General features: G+C 35.9%; 1 protein-coding gene across 2 annotated transcripts in view; it reads right to left on the minus strand.

Annotated features, from left to right (window-relative positions):
* Positions 1-15525, minus strand: part of TAF5 (TBP-associated factor 5) — a 195178-nt gene that overhangs the window by 72009 nt on the left and 107644 nt on the right. For both annotated transcript variants that reach the window (XM_089793024.1, XM_089793023.1), the window contains exon 9: positions 4942-5093. In XM_089793024.1, the coding sequence (XP_089649150.1) occupies positions 4942-5093 (152 nt within the window). The remainder of the gene's footprint in view (positions 1-4941; positions 5094-15525) is intronic.

Raw genomic sequence — 15525 nt, forward strand, 5'->3', positions numbered from 1 at the left:
GCTAGGTGGAGGAGACAAACCTATATATACAAGTGAATGAAGGGCAAGCTTAGTGTTGTTAATTTTGGTCCAGTTTGCATAAGTAAAGAAGTGGAAGGTGCAGTCCAACTAAGAAGTACAAAAGTGAGTTGAGAGGAGAGAGAGAGAAAGCTTAAGTGGATTTGATCAAGCAGAGGTAGTGTTGTTTTACAAATCAATCTTTTTTGTTGTTCCCTAAAAGTTAAAGTTGCAATTGGTGAAATCCCTTAAACGGATGGATCCTAACAAGTCCTTATTGTAAATCCCTTAATAGGATGACACTTTGGCTAGTGTTAAAAGTCCTTTAACAAGGCTACTCCTAAATGGGTAAAGTTTCTAAAACGGCTATGGGAAAATCCTCTAATAGGGTGGCACCTAACAATGTCTTTGTAAACTCCAATCAGGATTAAGCTTCTAATAGGGCATACTTTAAAAGAGTACAAATTATTTGTGGGTACTAATCCCCACCACGATTTTCATCCAAGTTTGGTTTCTGTGTAACCAAAACATATGTCAAATGTGTGAATGGTTTCATCCTATGTATTCCGTGAACACGTCCCCGGCAAAAAACCCCAAGTTTCCGAGATAGGGACGTCCCTGAGATAAGGGGACAGTTATGGAACTTCCCCTTGCCATCCCCAAAAGTGCAAAAAAGCAGGAGACGTTTTGGGTACTCAGGGACGCCTGGGTAAAAAGGGGGACTAATGTCGTCCCCAGTATGGAAAGGGGACATCCAGACATCCCCCAACTGGACTGGGGATGACCGATCGTCCCCAATATTTTCCATGCAAAAGAAAAGTAACCAAAAAAACATAAAAACTTTGCTTCCTACATGGTGGCAGTGGCAAAATTGTTAGTTTTTGTTGTTTAGCTCGGAAGGTAGAGTGAAGTTGCTTTAAAGCAACTTTAGTTGGATATTTAGCAACAACTTTGCTTTTATTCTTTAAAAGAATATTTCTAAGTTTGTGAGTTTGAGAAAAAACAAGATGTGATTTTATATATGATTTAAAGCCTAAGAAAGCAAGAAAAAATTCTTTTCTTGCAAGCTAAGTAAAGCAGCTGGGTTGTATATATGTAAGATCGCAGTAGCAAACTTGTATTAAATTGGATTGGATTCTATTGTATTCTGGAAGAGAAAGTTTGCTATTAGGCTGAATATTAGATCCAACAATTGCAAGTTTTTCCCCAAGCTAGGGTTGCCTAGGTATATCTATGTTATTGTCTAATGGTGTTTGGCTTTTGTTGTTTTGCTTCCACTATTTAGTTTCAGTTAATTAACCCAAAGTATTAATTTTTATAAATCAGATAGAGTTTCTTTCTGTGAATTTATTGTTCAATTAATCAATAGTTGGGTTATAAGAATTTAACATGGTATCAGAGCTATGAACTCTACGTACAGAGCCAAGATCTATGACACAGATTACAAAAAAAAAAAAAAAGATTTGTCTCCAATTTCCTTTGTGGCTATGGCAACTAGTGATCGAGTAAAGATAGGTTGCAGGGCAGCTATGCAGATCATCCTTAGGCATTGGGTTTGCATGTTGCAGATCCAAGGAGCAAGGATGAGTTGCATGGAGACATTGAGGAAGAGATTTCCCGGAGGAAGAGATTTCCTCGATATATTGAGAGGAAGACATTTCTTGGATATGTTGAGAGGAACAGATTTCTGGGAGACATAGAACAAGTGATTTCCTACGAGGAAGAGATTTCCAAGAGAAGTTGGGGAAGATGGAGAAAGAAAATTTTCAGCGAGGGAAGCAAAGGCAATTATTTTTGTGGATAGAAATTGCTATACTTTTAGCTGTAAATTTTTCAAATTCTTCTGAAGGCAGTTTTCAACACAAGTTTTTGTGTGCATATTCAGTGAGAGTTGTTTTCTTAACAGAGAGAGGATTGTGAGGCTGAAATTATTTTTGTATAACTGTTGTAGCAATCTTGTAGTCTGTTATTGCTCTTCAAGATGGATAGAAGGTGCGGTTGCAGGTTTTCTTCATCAGAGATTGAGTGGAGAATTGGATAGTGAAACTCCAGTACTTTCCTATTGGCAAACAAATAGCAAATATATTGACAAAGCTTTGGTGAAGAATAAGTTTGTATTCTTTAGAGATAAGCTAGGTGATGTGTAGAACACCTTCCTCGCTAAGAGGGAGTGTTAGTTTTCTTTTGTTTAGCTTGGAAGGTGGAGTGAAGTTGTTTTAAGTTGGATATTTAGCAACAACTTTGCTTTTATTCTTTAAAAGAATATTTCTAAGTTTGTGAGTTTAAGAAAAACAAGATGTGATTTTATATATGATTTAACGCCTAAGAAAGCAAGAAAACATTCTTTTCTTGCAAGCTAAGTAAAGTAGTTGGGCTCTATCTATGTAAGATCGCAATAACAAACTTGTATTTAATTGGATTGGATTCTATTGTATTTTGGAAGAGAAAGTTTGCTGTTAGGTTGAATAGAAGATCCACCATTTGCAGGTTTTTCTCCAAGCTGGGGTTTCCTGGTTATATCTATGCTATTGTCTATTCCTGATTGGCTTCTGTTATTTTGCTTCTACTATTTTCTTATATTAATTAACCTAGAATATTAATTGTTATAAATCAGATTGAGTTTTCTTTCTGTGAATTAATTGTGCAATTGATTTGTAACTAGGTTATAAGTATATAACAAGAATATGAGCCGCAATCTGCTTTATTTTTCTATTTATTTTTTTTAATGTTGAACTTGAACATGATGATCATGCATCGATACTTTATGGCAGCCCTCTGGGCTTTCTGCATATTTAGATTTTCATATTTTTATGATATTGTTCACTCCTAAACTTATATTTAAATATTTTTGTTCACATATTGATATGCATATTGACAATTAAGTACTAAAATCGGTTAATATTTCCTAGATGGCATTCACACATTATAGAACCTTAACATACAAAATTGAAATGGTCCCAAAATCGCCCAAACATTGTCGTCCTGGAAACCGGTCCCCTTGTTCCCTACCACCCCTATCCCGAAAACTCAAGGGAACAGAGATTTCATGTGAAGAATGTTTTTATTTCATGGATTTAAGTTGATTATCTGAGAAAGGTTTAAAAGGTGTAAAAGTTGCTTCATTACTAATTCACCCAACCTCTCAGTAATCTAATCACTTAGGACAAACACCTTATTTGTTTCACAACCTCCTATTATGACATCACAAATCCTATAGTAATCACATGACCTCGAACAAATTTCACACAATCTTCTTTAAATTGACCCCTTATCATCCAAGCCTCCCTTGAGTCAATTCCACATCCAGCAGATTGGAATCAACAAATACTCAAAATATGAGTCAAGGCATTCAAGTCTAAATTCTTCTAGACTTCCAAACCGAATCACCCAATGCACATGCAATTTCATATATCAGAACAAATTGATTTTTGTTTACAAAAACTTCATTTTTTTTGTACCACTAAATCATCAATTCTAAGAGAGATAAATTCTTCAATAAAAACTGTGTCTTCAATTATTGACTTTCAATACAATGGCAACTTCAGGATAAAACTGCTCAAACGAGTTTTGAAGATTTTGTCCCCAAATCTTCAGCACATCATCACGGTTCCTCTAGTAAGAATTTGCCATGACCGCAAAATCTCATTTAAAGTATTAATCAAAACTCAAAATGAACCTTCAAGCTTCTCCTCAATGTAAAATTCCAACTCCAAATCTATCCAAAAATTTTGCTCTTCAAGTTTTCTTCTCTGGAATATCAGGTATTTGGTTTGATAGTTTTTATAAATTTTGCAAGATGAACATGAGTGGTTAGACAGGTTTAGCAGATTAAAACACAGAAATAAATAAAGAATAAATGATAAACATAAAAGAGATAAAAATCAAACTATTTTATTCCAACTTTGGTATCACTAATACAAAATCATTAACTGATTTTCTAACCAATTACATGAATTGCAATAATCTGAGAAAATGCCACAGGCACCAGACTGCCTCCTTCCAAGCAATCGAGCTCCAGATTGTGTGCAGATAGGCAAACCCTTTCGCTGCAGTCATGAATGTGTTTTTTAATATCCACAGCCCCACTGTTATGCAAAAGCGCTTCCAATCACTTCTCCAGTAAATAATCCAGCTTGATGCCTACCTTTGTAATCTCGTCTCAAACCACAATGCATGGGAACCACACTACAGAGACAGAGAGAAAGAGAGAAAGAATAGTAATTTATCTTTTCAAACCTTTCTTGCTACTCTTGAAAAATCTTACAATATCTGCCTTAAAGTTTTTATTTCCCAATTAAGGAAGTGATATCAACTTCAACCATCTAGCAAAGATTTGCAAGCTTAAGCCAATAACTCAATCACCTGACTCAGGGGAAGACACACAAATAGCCTAGGCTCATTTAGTTTCCATGCCTAACTCCAATGACACATCCAGTCTGCATAGAGGTGAATCACTATAGTAGTAATACCAAAGTTGGAATGTGCGTTATCTCACACCATATTAAATAGGGATTACTCTTGACTTCCCTTTCAACTGTTGACACCAAACATCAATAACTCTCTTGCTACAATCATTCTCAAGCTGTCTTTTTTTAAATTTTTTTACATAGGGGTGTCCCCGTGACCTAAGCCCAGCAAAGACCAGTGATCAATTTGAGCTTAGGGCATTCGACCTGTATTTATTATTCAAAAGTAATAATGAATACAAACCTAATACAGATTGCACTGATATGACTCTTATGCTCTTACCAATTCATTACATTAATGATCTTGCTATATTTGAAATAGCATTCAATATAATTTACACTTGCAATATGAGATAGAATATGATCTACCAACTCTCCCAAAAGAAAAAATGGTATTTGTTAAACAGAAAACCTATAGAAATAACATGACAGTATTAAGAATCTGCATAAGTTGGTAAAACTAAAAATCAAGCCATACATTGTAGGCATTGTAAGCTCAGCTTTAACACGGGGAGCCGAAGAAACAACATTTGTCTCTGTGCGAACTCCCTTGCCTGTTGTACCAGTCAGTTTATCCTTCTTCATTTTTTTGTTAGGACCTCCAGACTTTCCCCCTTCTCCAGTTTTTTTCTGTAGGCGCAAAAGTAAAATATTACAACATTAATGTAGACCAAACATCACATTGAAATGAAATATATTGATATTTAAAAGTTCTGGAAACATAAATTATATATGACATCTAGACAGATTTCTAGAACATATATCTTCTATTAAAGTTTCTACCATAAAAACAATAAAACTGTGCTTTGCTTACATTGGTATGTAAAACAGTCAAACTTTGGTCTATCAAACGCCAATGAAGCAAGAATATGCAATTTTCCATACAATAAAAACACATTAGTCTCGCAATACTGAGGAGAGTTTATTCCACAAGAAAGCAATATTTAGCATTTTTTTGGATATATTTATATCACTTCTCTTGAGGAAAAAATGTATTCTAATCCTACTTTTGAAGAAGAGACTCATGCTCTTTGCTCTTCAACAATGATACATTCAGGTTCATTATTCTCACATCAGAAATCTCTCTAGTTTAACATTATTGGTTTGCCCAGCAAAAATCAATGTAAATAGTGATTCATGCTAGAGTGTCTGGTCCCTTTATAAAGTTCTCTATAGCACAAGAGAATTTCACTGGACTGGGTATTCTATAAGAATTCTCATCCTTAGCATCATGTCTCTATCTCCTGCCATGCATATTCAAGACCAGAGCCAGCTTGTCCAGCAGATGAAACGGCATAACCTTCATCTAGTTATTGAATTTTGTAACAAGGAATGATACCATGTCTTATTATATTGATTCTCATATCCAAAAATTGCTTCTTTAATAGTTTCAAATAATAGGTTTATAGAACCTGTTTTAAACTTGCATACATCACCATTATTCTTTTCCATCATAATAACTCCTGACACACTCAATCTACTATCTACATTTACAAGTTTCTTGCTACCTTTTTATAGGCTATAACAAGCCTATTTTCCAAGATAAATGTAGTTTATTTGTTTTCAAGTGAATCAATAGAAACAAAAAGATTGGAAAACCGACCTCCAAGCACTAACCAAATTCTAGCAAAACCACAACCTAATATGAGAACAGATTTAATAGCAAGGATGCATGGCTTTCTTGAGGGTAATTATTAAAACGTAAGAGGAAATCCCAAAGCAGAAAGCCTCTGATCATGAATGTGTTTTGATGATCCTTCAAAGATATTTTATTTTTGAAATTTGATTACCAAAACATAATTAAATATCATTAATGTTGTTAGCACCAAAACATTGACACAAACTCTCGTGGCAATAATTTCAATTTTCAGTTATATCAACCTCTATTTGATCATCAATATCCTCTAAACCAAGGTCCAGATGGTTAGACAGTAGTCAAAGAAGATTCTACAAAGACTGTCCAGCAAGCCAAGGCACTCAGTCGTCTGGTGTGGTGTTTTCCTAAACTTCTTGATACTTCAAAACCCAGTGTAATAACCACCCTCAAGAAAATTGTAAAAAACAAAGTTAGCTTGCCAAGTAGGGCAAGTTGAGAGCATATGCTGTTCCTGAATACAACCAATCTGAAAGAAACTGCTGAAAGGAAACCATCAGATGGCAAGCCAACCATTTGTCCCTGTTTTCTGAAATATTGTTCTGTGAGCTTTTGGCCAGTTTCCAGCTTTTGCCATAAAGCTTCCAAGTGGGATGGGGAATACTCCAAACTTCTTGGAGTGCACTGGCACATCCCTTCTTGGTTGTCGTTGTTGAATTCGAATTCAACCACTAGTGCTACGAATCATTGTGGCACTTTTGGCCTTCTAGTGTGTTCTCTGAACTTCTTAGAGAGAATATCCATTTTTACTAAGTCCTTGAGTTGGCACATATCGTCACTCCTTGGCTTCAGTTAATTCATGGCATGATCAAGTTTAGCTTCCAGTGACTTGGCAGTGCTTTTCACAGCTTGACTGGAGTATTTAAGTCATCTACTTAAGTTTCTAAAATTTAATGTTTCACTATGTGTTATTATAATCAAAGTAGCTGGAAAATCTTCTGCCCCTCCTCTGGTGCATGCATCCCTATATCCGTATCAGATACAGATACAATATGGCATGAATACACATTGGATGCCCTACACACAATGTGCCCAAAAGCCCATAATTTTTTAACGGTGCCAAATACTATGTGAATTACAATATTTGATACAATATTAACTTATGCAATTGATAACATATAGATAATGATATGTTATTCCAAAAATAATGATTAATATCAATCCCACTTCTATTTCTAATTTAGATAATTAAATGAATACTAAAGTGACTTGATCTTATAGATGTATCTATTACAAAGTAATTCATAAAATACTTGCTTGTTATTAACAATAATCAATAGATCAATACATACAAAAAGAATGAACGATGTTTCCTTGGGAAACGATCAGAAAGAATAGAAACATTCTATTCTAGCTAATAGAAAACTAACAATTAACTACAGGCTAACTAAATATTATAAACATTCTAATATTTACAATAGATTACATATAGATAGCCATTACATAACAATAGACGCTATCTAGTATCCTAATACCCTCCCTTAATGGTTAATCTATCCACAACACCAAGTTCAACTCTGAATTTGACAAACTTATCAGGACCAACGAGCTTGGTGAGAATGTCTACACTTTGATCCACTGTAGGAACATACTGCAAGTCTATTGTCCTATCTTCAACCAGTTGTCATATGTAGTGGCAATGAACATCCACATGCTTGGTTCATTCATGGAAGACTAGATTCTGTGCTAATTTGATAATGTCTTCATTATCAACTATTAGTGAAATAGGATCCATTAATTTGTTCTGTAACTTGTAATATATGTGACATAAAGAGGCATGCTTTCCAAGTTACTATACGAATGAATATATATGTGATATAAAGAGGCATGCCTCTTGAAGAGACATGTCTCTTTAATATATTAACTTACATTAGTTATAGTTATAACAAAATTAATATACCCTCAATATATTATAATGATTATATAATAAGATATATATATATATATATATATATATATCACTCTTAATGTAAGTTAATTATTCCAAATATAATATTTTTCATATATTATATATCTCATATATATAATATAATTTATCTGACAGAATTATAATATTAACACTCCCTCTTAATGAAGAAGGATAAAACACATAGATACTACACCATAGGTAATATTTCAAGAATAATACATATAGGAAATATTTGATCAAAATATTTTTAGAATATGATATCATATAGGTATTGACCTATCAGAATATCAACACATGATATTCACCAATTACTATTTGATATCATATTAGGTAACATGAGCATTGGCCTATCAGAACATCAATCAGATGATATTCACCAAGTAATGGCCTATCAAAACACCAACTAAATGGTATTCACCAAGTACTCAATGTGGTAATGGCCTATCAGAATATCAAGGCAAGATATTCGCCAAGTACCTAAAATATATCTATACAAACAACTTGTAGATAGTTAAATTAATAACATCTAACGCCTAGTTGTTGATTTATAAGATAAAGTCTTTCATGATTTATTTCAACATTTACACAAAATGCATATCATGATACAAGTTATTATATGGTTGTCACCTTTCAATAACTTCTCCTAATACAAGTGATAATCATTTAGAAGTCATCACTTCTTCATAATGTACACAGGGGACAGGCTCATACATGTATGACATCAAAAGTTCGCATGAAGTCTCCATGAATACTGTCACGTGGTGTTGTCACAACATCCACTTTTGATCTTCTTGTCAAGGTTACTAATAAAGTGTCAAAGCTCCCTCTTAATTTGATATCAACTTTTCTGACCTCTTAGCACAAAGTTCTCTCTGATGAAGTGTCAGACTCCCTCTGAATCTGTTATCATCCTTCTAACCTCTTGGTAGCAAGTAATGTCATGCTTCCCTAGTTCAATAGGTATCCCGAAAGCATAAGGCCTTCTAGCCTACATACATGAGACTTTATCCCATGAATCATAGTCCTTTAGTTGTTACAGTTTCTGACTAGTGGAGAATCCATCAACAAGGTCTACTCCTTCTGAACCAAGATCATCAAAAATTTGATTTAAGCATTTTTATTTTCTACTCCCTCTCTTTCTCCAAGGTTGCCTCTAATGAAATGTCAGGCTCCCTCTGAACATCAATCTTCAGAGCTTCTTGCCTTAGACAAAGTGTCAGACTTCCTCTCATAACCATAATCATCATGGATATTTGCTTCAAGAGCCTCACATTAACCAACATAATGATCAGATGATTAATGAATCCTAAATCACAGCCTCTTTGGAGTAACTATCATAAGATTGAGTTTGTACAATATTTGGTAGCATGCCTAATGTTTCAATCTTCTCTCCTGCAAGGACATCCTCAGAGACAAAGGAAAAGATTAAGGCAAATGACTCTTTATAGCACATATAGAAGTACAAATAAGAGAGAGACTACAATAAGTAGATAAGTGTAATACTAAAAGTTGAGAAATACTTATCTGCACATGAAGGTCCATAGACATTGAATCACAAAATGCCTTCTTATTTTATTTGAGATGGAACATCTCTCCTTTAAAGATGTTTCAAATGGGAATAAACATTGTTTACTATTTCCCCCTTGCAATGTGAAATTCCCATTCTTATACCAGCTAACTATGTTCGATGCCTTTATATGACCTTCCTGGTAGTTGTTGATTGGTACCTTTGTATTGCCAATTCTATTTGATATTTTGAAATGAATGTAATTTAACAACAAAAAGTTTGTGTCCATAATTTTGTAAGGTCTTCATATCCATCTGTAGAAATTTGTATTTCAAGGTGATCCCTACAAAATCCTTCATAAAACAAAATCTACACACAAAACACGATCTCTGTGTAGAAAATGATCTTTGTAATCCAAGCTCATTCCTTCGACTGAATTCTATGCTTGCATTCTATGCGTACATTCATTCTAGCAAGCGACATCATTCATAGTTGTATGCACTCAAACGTGGTCTATACATCAATTGTAAACTTTAGGGCATGTTGAAATAGATGGTGAATTTCCATAATAAAACATTAAGGAATGATCCCCCAATTTACATCAAACAAAAAAAACATCTTGAGTCAATCCAAGATTCAATATATGCATCAAAATTGTACTCAAGATATACAATTAGATACTTGACATTGAAAACATCAAGAAGAACGATATTAAACATCAGTATCATTGACGATCAAACTTTCTTCATGTAATATAGAGACCGAATTATTGCATAGAATCCTCATCGAATTTAATACAAGATATTTGAAAATTGCAGAGATACTACATCTGAGGATCGAGCATTATGAATACATTCAGTGTACCCACATACCCGTGACAACGAATTCAGTTTGATACACTGCGATTCCAAATTATTCAAAGACGTTACAATTGCTGAATCGATCACCATTTTTGGCATATAGAGAGGCAACATTGTCAAATTTGTAGAATACCAGGACATTTAGTAGATATTAAACATATACAATAGTCTCATTGATAATTTGTAGTCCCCTCCAAACACTGGCATTCATAAATGTTAATTTGGTCAGTGCTTTCTTTCGATCAAACAGGTTTCGAATACTATTTATCTCTTAATGCTATGCATAAATATATATCATTGGAAAAGAGGAATTTGCTAACTTTCCTTCTTTTGGATTATAATTTTATGCCTTACTAATTTTCCACATCTACGATAAGTACCATTGAAAATCAATGTAATGTAGCTGCACTCAATATGAAGATTTCAATCTATTACAAGGATAGCGATGTAATTGCACCCATACAATCTTTATATATTCTTATTGTATTAGATTGGACGAGTCTCTATTAATTGTCCAACAATATAGGGCTACCATAATAGTTCTTATTCCTACTACAAGATTATAACTCTCATCTTAGGGCACTCATGATGCTCACATGTGTTGGATATCTTTGATTCTTCTACTCACTACAGTCAGGAGAAGCGATCAACAACACCACTCTTTCTTCACATGTTGACGGTCCTGAGACATTTCGGTTCACAAGTGCTTGTATTGCATTTTCTCTTCTGATAGGAGGAAGCCCCCTTCTCTTCTTGTCAACTACTGGAATGGTAATGGCTCTTTATGGTCATTACTTGGTCTTTTTCAAGATGCGGTGGGGTTCTCAAATATTTTGGCCGTTACTGAGACTCATGAGAGCCCCATGCACCCTCTTCCAGGTTATCCTGGTTATCAATGGCTGTCAGTTTGTAGAGAGGATGTCTAGAATTCTGGTGGGGTCCATGGGTCAGAGGGTGTTGCTTGCTTGGTTCGTGATGATATTTACAGTTTCACGTCAGTTGTTCACTCTGACGCCTTTGCCAGATTTATGTGGGTTCGGATTGGTCGGCGAAAATTCTGACAGAGAGATATTTTTATTGCGGTTTTTTATTTTCCACCGGCCACCTCTCCTTATGCCATTCATGACCCAGAGAATGGAGATCCTTTCTGCGACCTTCAGGAGAGCATTACACAATTTGAGGCTTTGGGCAACATTATTATTCTTGGGGACTTCAATGCTAGAACCAGGGATCTTCAAACTCCTTTGCATGATTGTGGTTTTGATTCGAACTGCACTTTTGAGTTAGATCCGACTACTATGGGACTTCAGCACACCTCAGAGGATGTCCTTGGACTGCTCTCAATTTATGGCCATCACCTCCTCCAGCTCTGTGAGTCTTCTGAATGGTTTATCCTTCCTTCCTGGTTCAGACCTCTTTACTTATTGGCCACACTGTGGTGGTGCAAGTATTGTGGACTATATCATTTTCTCTCATTCCTTCATTTCTTCCATTTTGCAGTTTCATCATCTCGCATCTCCCCTTGGCTGATCATGCTCTTCTTAGCATTTCTTTGTGCATTTCACCCCACCTGTTGCACTACCTTTAGTCTTCTCACTGCCCGGCTGATCCTGTCTCCTTTCCTACTCGCTTTCATTACCTCGAAAGCGATGGTGAACTTTTCACTTATCACCTTAGGAGATTTATGACACCTGCTAGTTTTAGTGAGTCGCTTGCTGCATCTAACATGTTTGATTCACTTGCCTCTGCCATCTAGGATTCTGCTCTCCTTTCCATTCCTTGCCATTCCCCTCCCTCTCCCAGAGCTAAACGTTGGAATACTTGTCCTATGAATAAATGGTTTGATACTAATTGCAAAGCTTTTCATCGCTCGGTTCGCGTCGCTCGTGAGACTCAGTCTCCTGCCTACACCCGTCTACGCCTTTCATACCTCTATTTTCTTCACCACAAGAAACATTCTTTTGCCTCTTTTCAATGCAGAACCCTTTGCTCCACGCTATTCAGAATCGCTAGATCTTTTGGCATACACTTGTCCCGTGGTGCTCCCCCCTGTCCTCCACTCTCTGACCTCCCATATCATTACGCTTCACGACATTCCTACGCAGCCACCTCTTCACTCCCCTCCACCTCCTTACTACCATTTGTTCACCTACTCCAATATTATTGAGGTTATCAAATCTTTGAGATGCAGTAGAGTAGATGATGAAGAGGGTTTCCAAGAAGAACTCTTCAAACTTGGTGCTTCAGTTCTTGGATCTTACCTTCCTATACTATTTAATAAAGTGGTTTGCACTGGGTTTCCTAAGTCCTGGTCTAGACATGTGGTTTACCCTATTCATAAGTCTGGGCCTACTTTTGATTCGGGTAACTATAGAACTATTATGATCGGGCATACTTTTGCCAAACTATATGCTACTGCTCTAAACACCTCTAATGAACTTGATAGAAGAGGTTGTAGAGCTAAAGGGCAGGTTGGGTTTTGGGCAAACTATCAGACTATGGACCATGTATTCACGCTGCGGGCTATCAATGAGGAGACTAGGCACCGCTCTTAGAAGGTATATTGTTGTTTTGTGGACTTCCGTAAGGCTTTCGATTTTGTGCCCAGGTTGGCCTTATTTCAGAGACTTCAGGAGGTTGGGATCTCAGATATGTTACAGACTGCTATTATGAGGCTATGAGAAGGTAACCAGTAGGCTTAGGACTCCAGAGGGTTTTTCTGTTCCGATTCAAAGTACCATTGGAGTGAAGCAGGGTTGTCATCTTTCTCCTACACTGTTTGGCTTATATATTGATGAGTTGGAGGATTTTCTTGTGAACTCCTCTCAACCGGGTGATGGGTGCTATTTACATCAAGCTTTGATCTCCATTCTCCCGCTGATGATGTGGCTCTCTTGGCCTCTTCTCTCGACAGCTTGTAGAGACTCCTTAATGGTTTGGCTTCTTTTTGTGATCAGCGACAGCTTGTGATGAATTTTTCTAAGACTCGGGTTATGGTCTTTAACTGTTTAAAGACCTCTCATCTTCATTTCTTCTTTCAGGGTCATGAGGTTGAGATTACTTCCTCTTATATGTATCTTGGTGTGAAGTTCTCGAGGCCGCATTTTAGCTTGAGACCAGCCATTCAATCCAGAGTTAGTAAGGGAATGGGTTCCCTGACTTTGCTGGAAAGACAATGCTTCAAATATCATTTCTAGGATATTTCATCCAAGTTGTCCCTTTTTGACTCCTTAGTTCGTCTGACAGTCCTCTTTGGCTCAGTGGCTCGAGGGCCTTCTCTTACTACTTCTGATTGGGCTTCTAAAGAGAGGGTTCAAACGTTAATGTTACGGCATATCATAAGATGTCACAAAACTCACTCCTCACAACATTGTCTTAGCTAAATCACCTACTTGGAACTCCATCCAAACCTACCCAAGATGGGTGTTCAAGTCTTGCAGTAATAACTTGTTTTCACAACTTTCAATTTTACTTTGTTGTTGGTTTCTTTTCCTTTTCAGATTATCATTACAAATAATCGTGGATTATATGCCTCCGATTGGATAGGTCTTACAAAAGCAAATAGGTCTTTCACTATTCATGGAAGAACATCCATACTCTAGAAGTGGAGGTGAGACCCTCCAGTCTTGATTAAACACTAACAATAATGTCCATTATAAAGTTGTCTAGAAAATTTGCAACAAGATCAGTCGGGCCTGTGAATTACATCGTGAGCTGGCAAACTATGTTCTACATCGTGAGCAGCCAATCAAGGTAAAGTGTAAAATAAGATCTAAAAAGTCTTAGTGTAAATAATTTTTCTTTTGTTGATTTAACAAGTTCTAAAATCAAGTATCTGATCTAGCATTCCAATCATAACACTGCTCTGATATCATGTTAGTGAAATAGGATCCATTAATCTGTTCTATAACTTGTAATAGCACTTCTAGATATTTTACGTGTTTTCCAAGTTACTATACGAATGAATATATATGTGATATAAAGAGGCATGCCTCTTGAAGAGACATGTCTCTTTAATATATTAACTTACATTAGTTATAACACAATTAATATACCCTCAATATATTATAATGATTATATAATAAGATATATATATATATATATATATATATCACTCTTAATATAAGTTAATTATTCCATATATAATATTTTTCATATATTATATATCTCATATATATAATATAATTTATCCAATAGAATTATAACATTAACATCAACAAACAAAGTGGCTGGTCCTGTTGGTGACATCTACATATCCCCAAGCATCTGACGAAGCCAAACAACTTCACATCTTGCCTTAACATTCCCTCTGTATTTAGCCTCTGTGGAGGAGAGATAAATTGCCTGTTGCTTATTGCTAGTCCATGTGACGACACTAGATCCCAAATAGAACACATATCCAGAAGTTGACTTTTTATCATCAACAGAGTCTACCCAATCTGAATTTGCTAACCCACTGAGTCTAGGATAAGAACTTTGAGAGAAATGAAGTCCATAATCTGTAGTACCCTTCACATAACGAAGCATAAACTTTGCTGCCATCCAATGTTCAGCCTTGGGAGTTGACATAAAGCGTGAGATGTAGCTAACTGTGAAGCGCATATCAAGTCTAGTAGCAGAGAGGTAGATGAGGTTGTCTACTACTTGCCTATATGTAGTATCATCAACGGGAGGAGAATCAGCCTTGGTTGATAAATTAACACCTTTCTCTATGGGTGTAGATGCAAGCTCGCAATTCTGCATACAAAATTTGTCTAAAAGAGCCCTGGCATATTTGGACTAAGAAATGAATATACCAGAAGACTGTTGTCAAACCTCAATGCCTAGGTAATAAAGCATGAGCCCAAGGTCAGTAATATCAAAAGACTAGCGTAAATTCTATTTGATTCCCTAAATCAAAGATGTCAAACTGCTAGTGACGATCAAATCATCCACCTAAATAATCAGAAGGATAATGACACTGTCAATAGTCTTGATGTACAAATTTGAGTCTAAAGAACTCCTCTGGAAGCCTCGATCACCAAGGTACTTATCAATTTTCATGTATTATGCCCTAGGGGCCTGCTTCAATCCATAGAGAGCTTTTACTAATTTGAGAACTTGATGTTCTTTACCAGCAACCTTGAAACCAA

The sequence above is a fragment of the Cupressus sempervirens genome, chromosome 7 (genome assembly GCF_028749045.1).
Source record: "Cupressus sempervirens isolate cs-2001-9-10 chromosome 7, ASM2874904v1, whole genome shotgun sequence".
Lineage (NCBI taxonomy): Eukaryota > Viridiplantae > Streptophyta > Pinopsida > Cupressales > Cupressaceae > Cupressus > Cupressus sempervirens.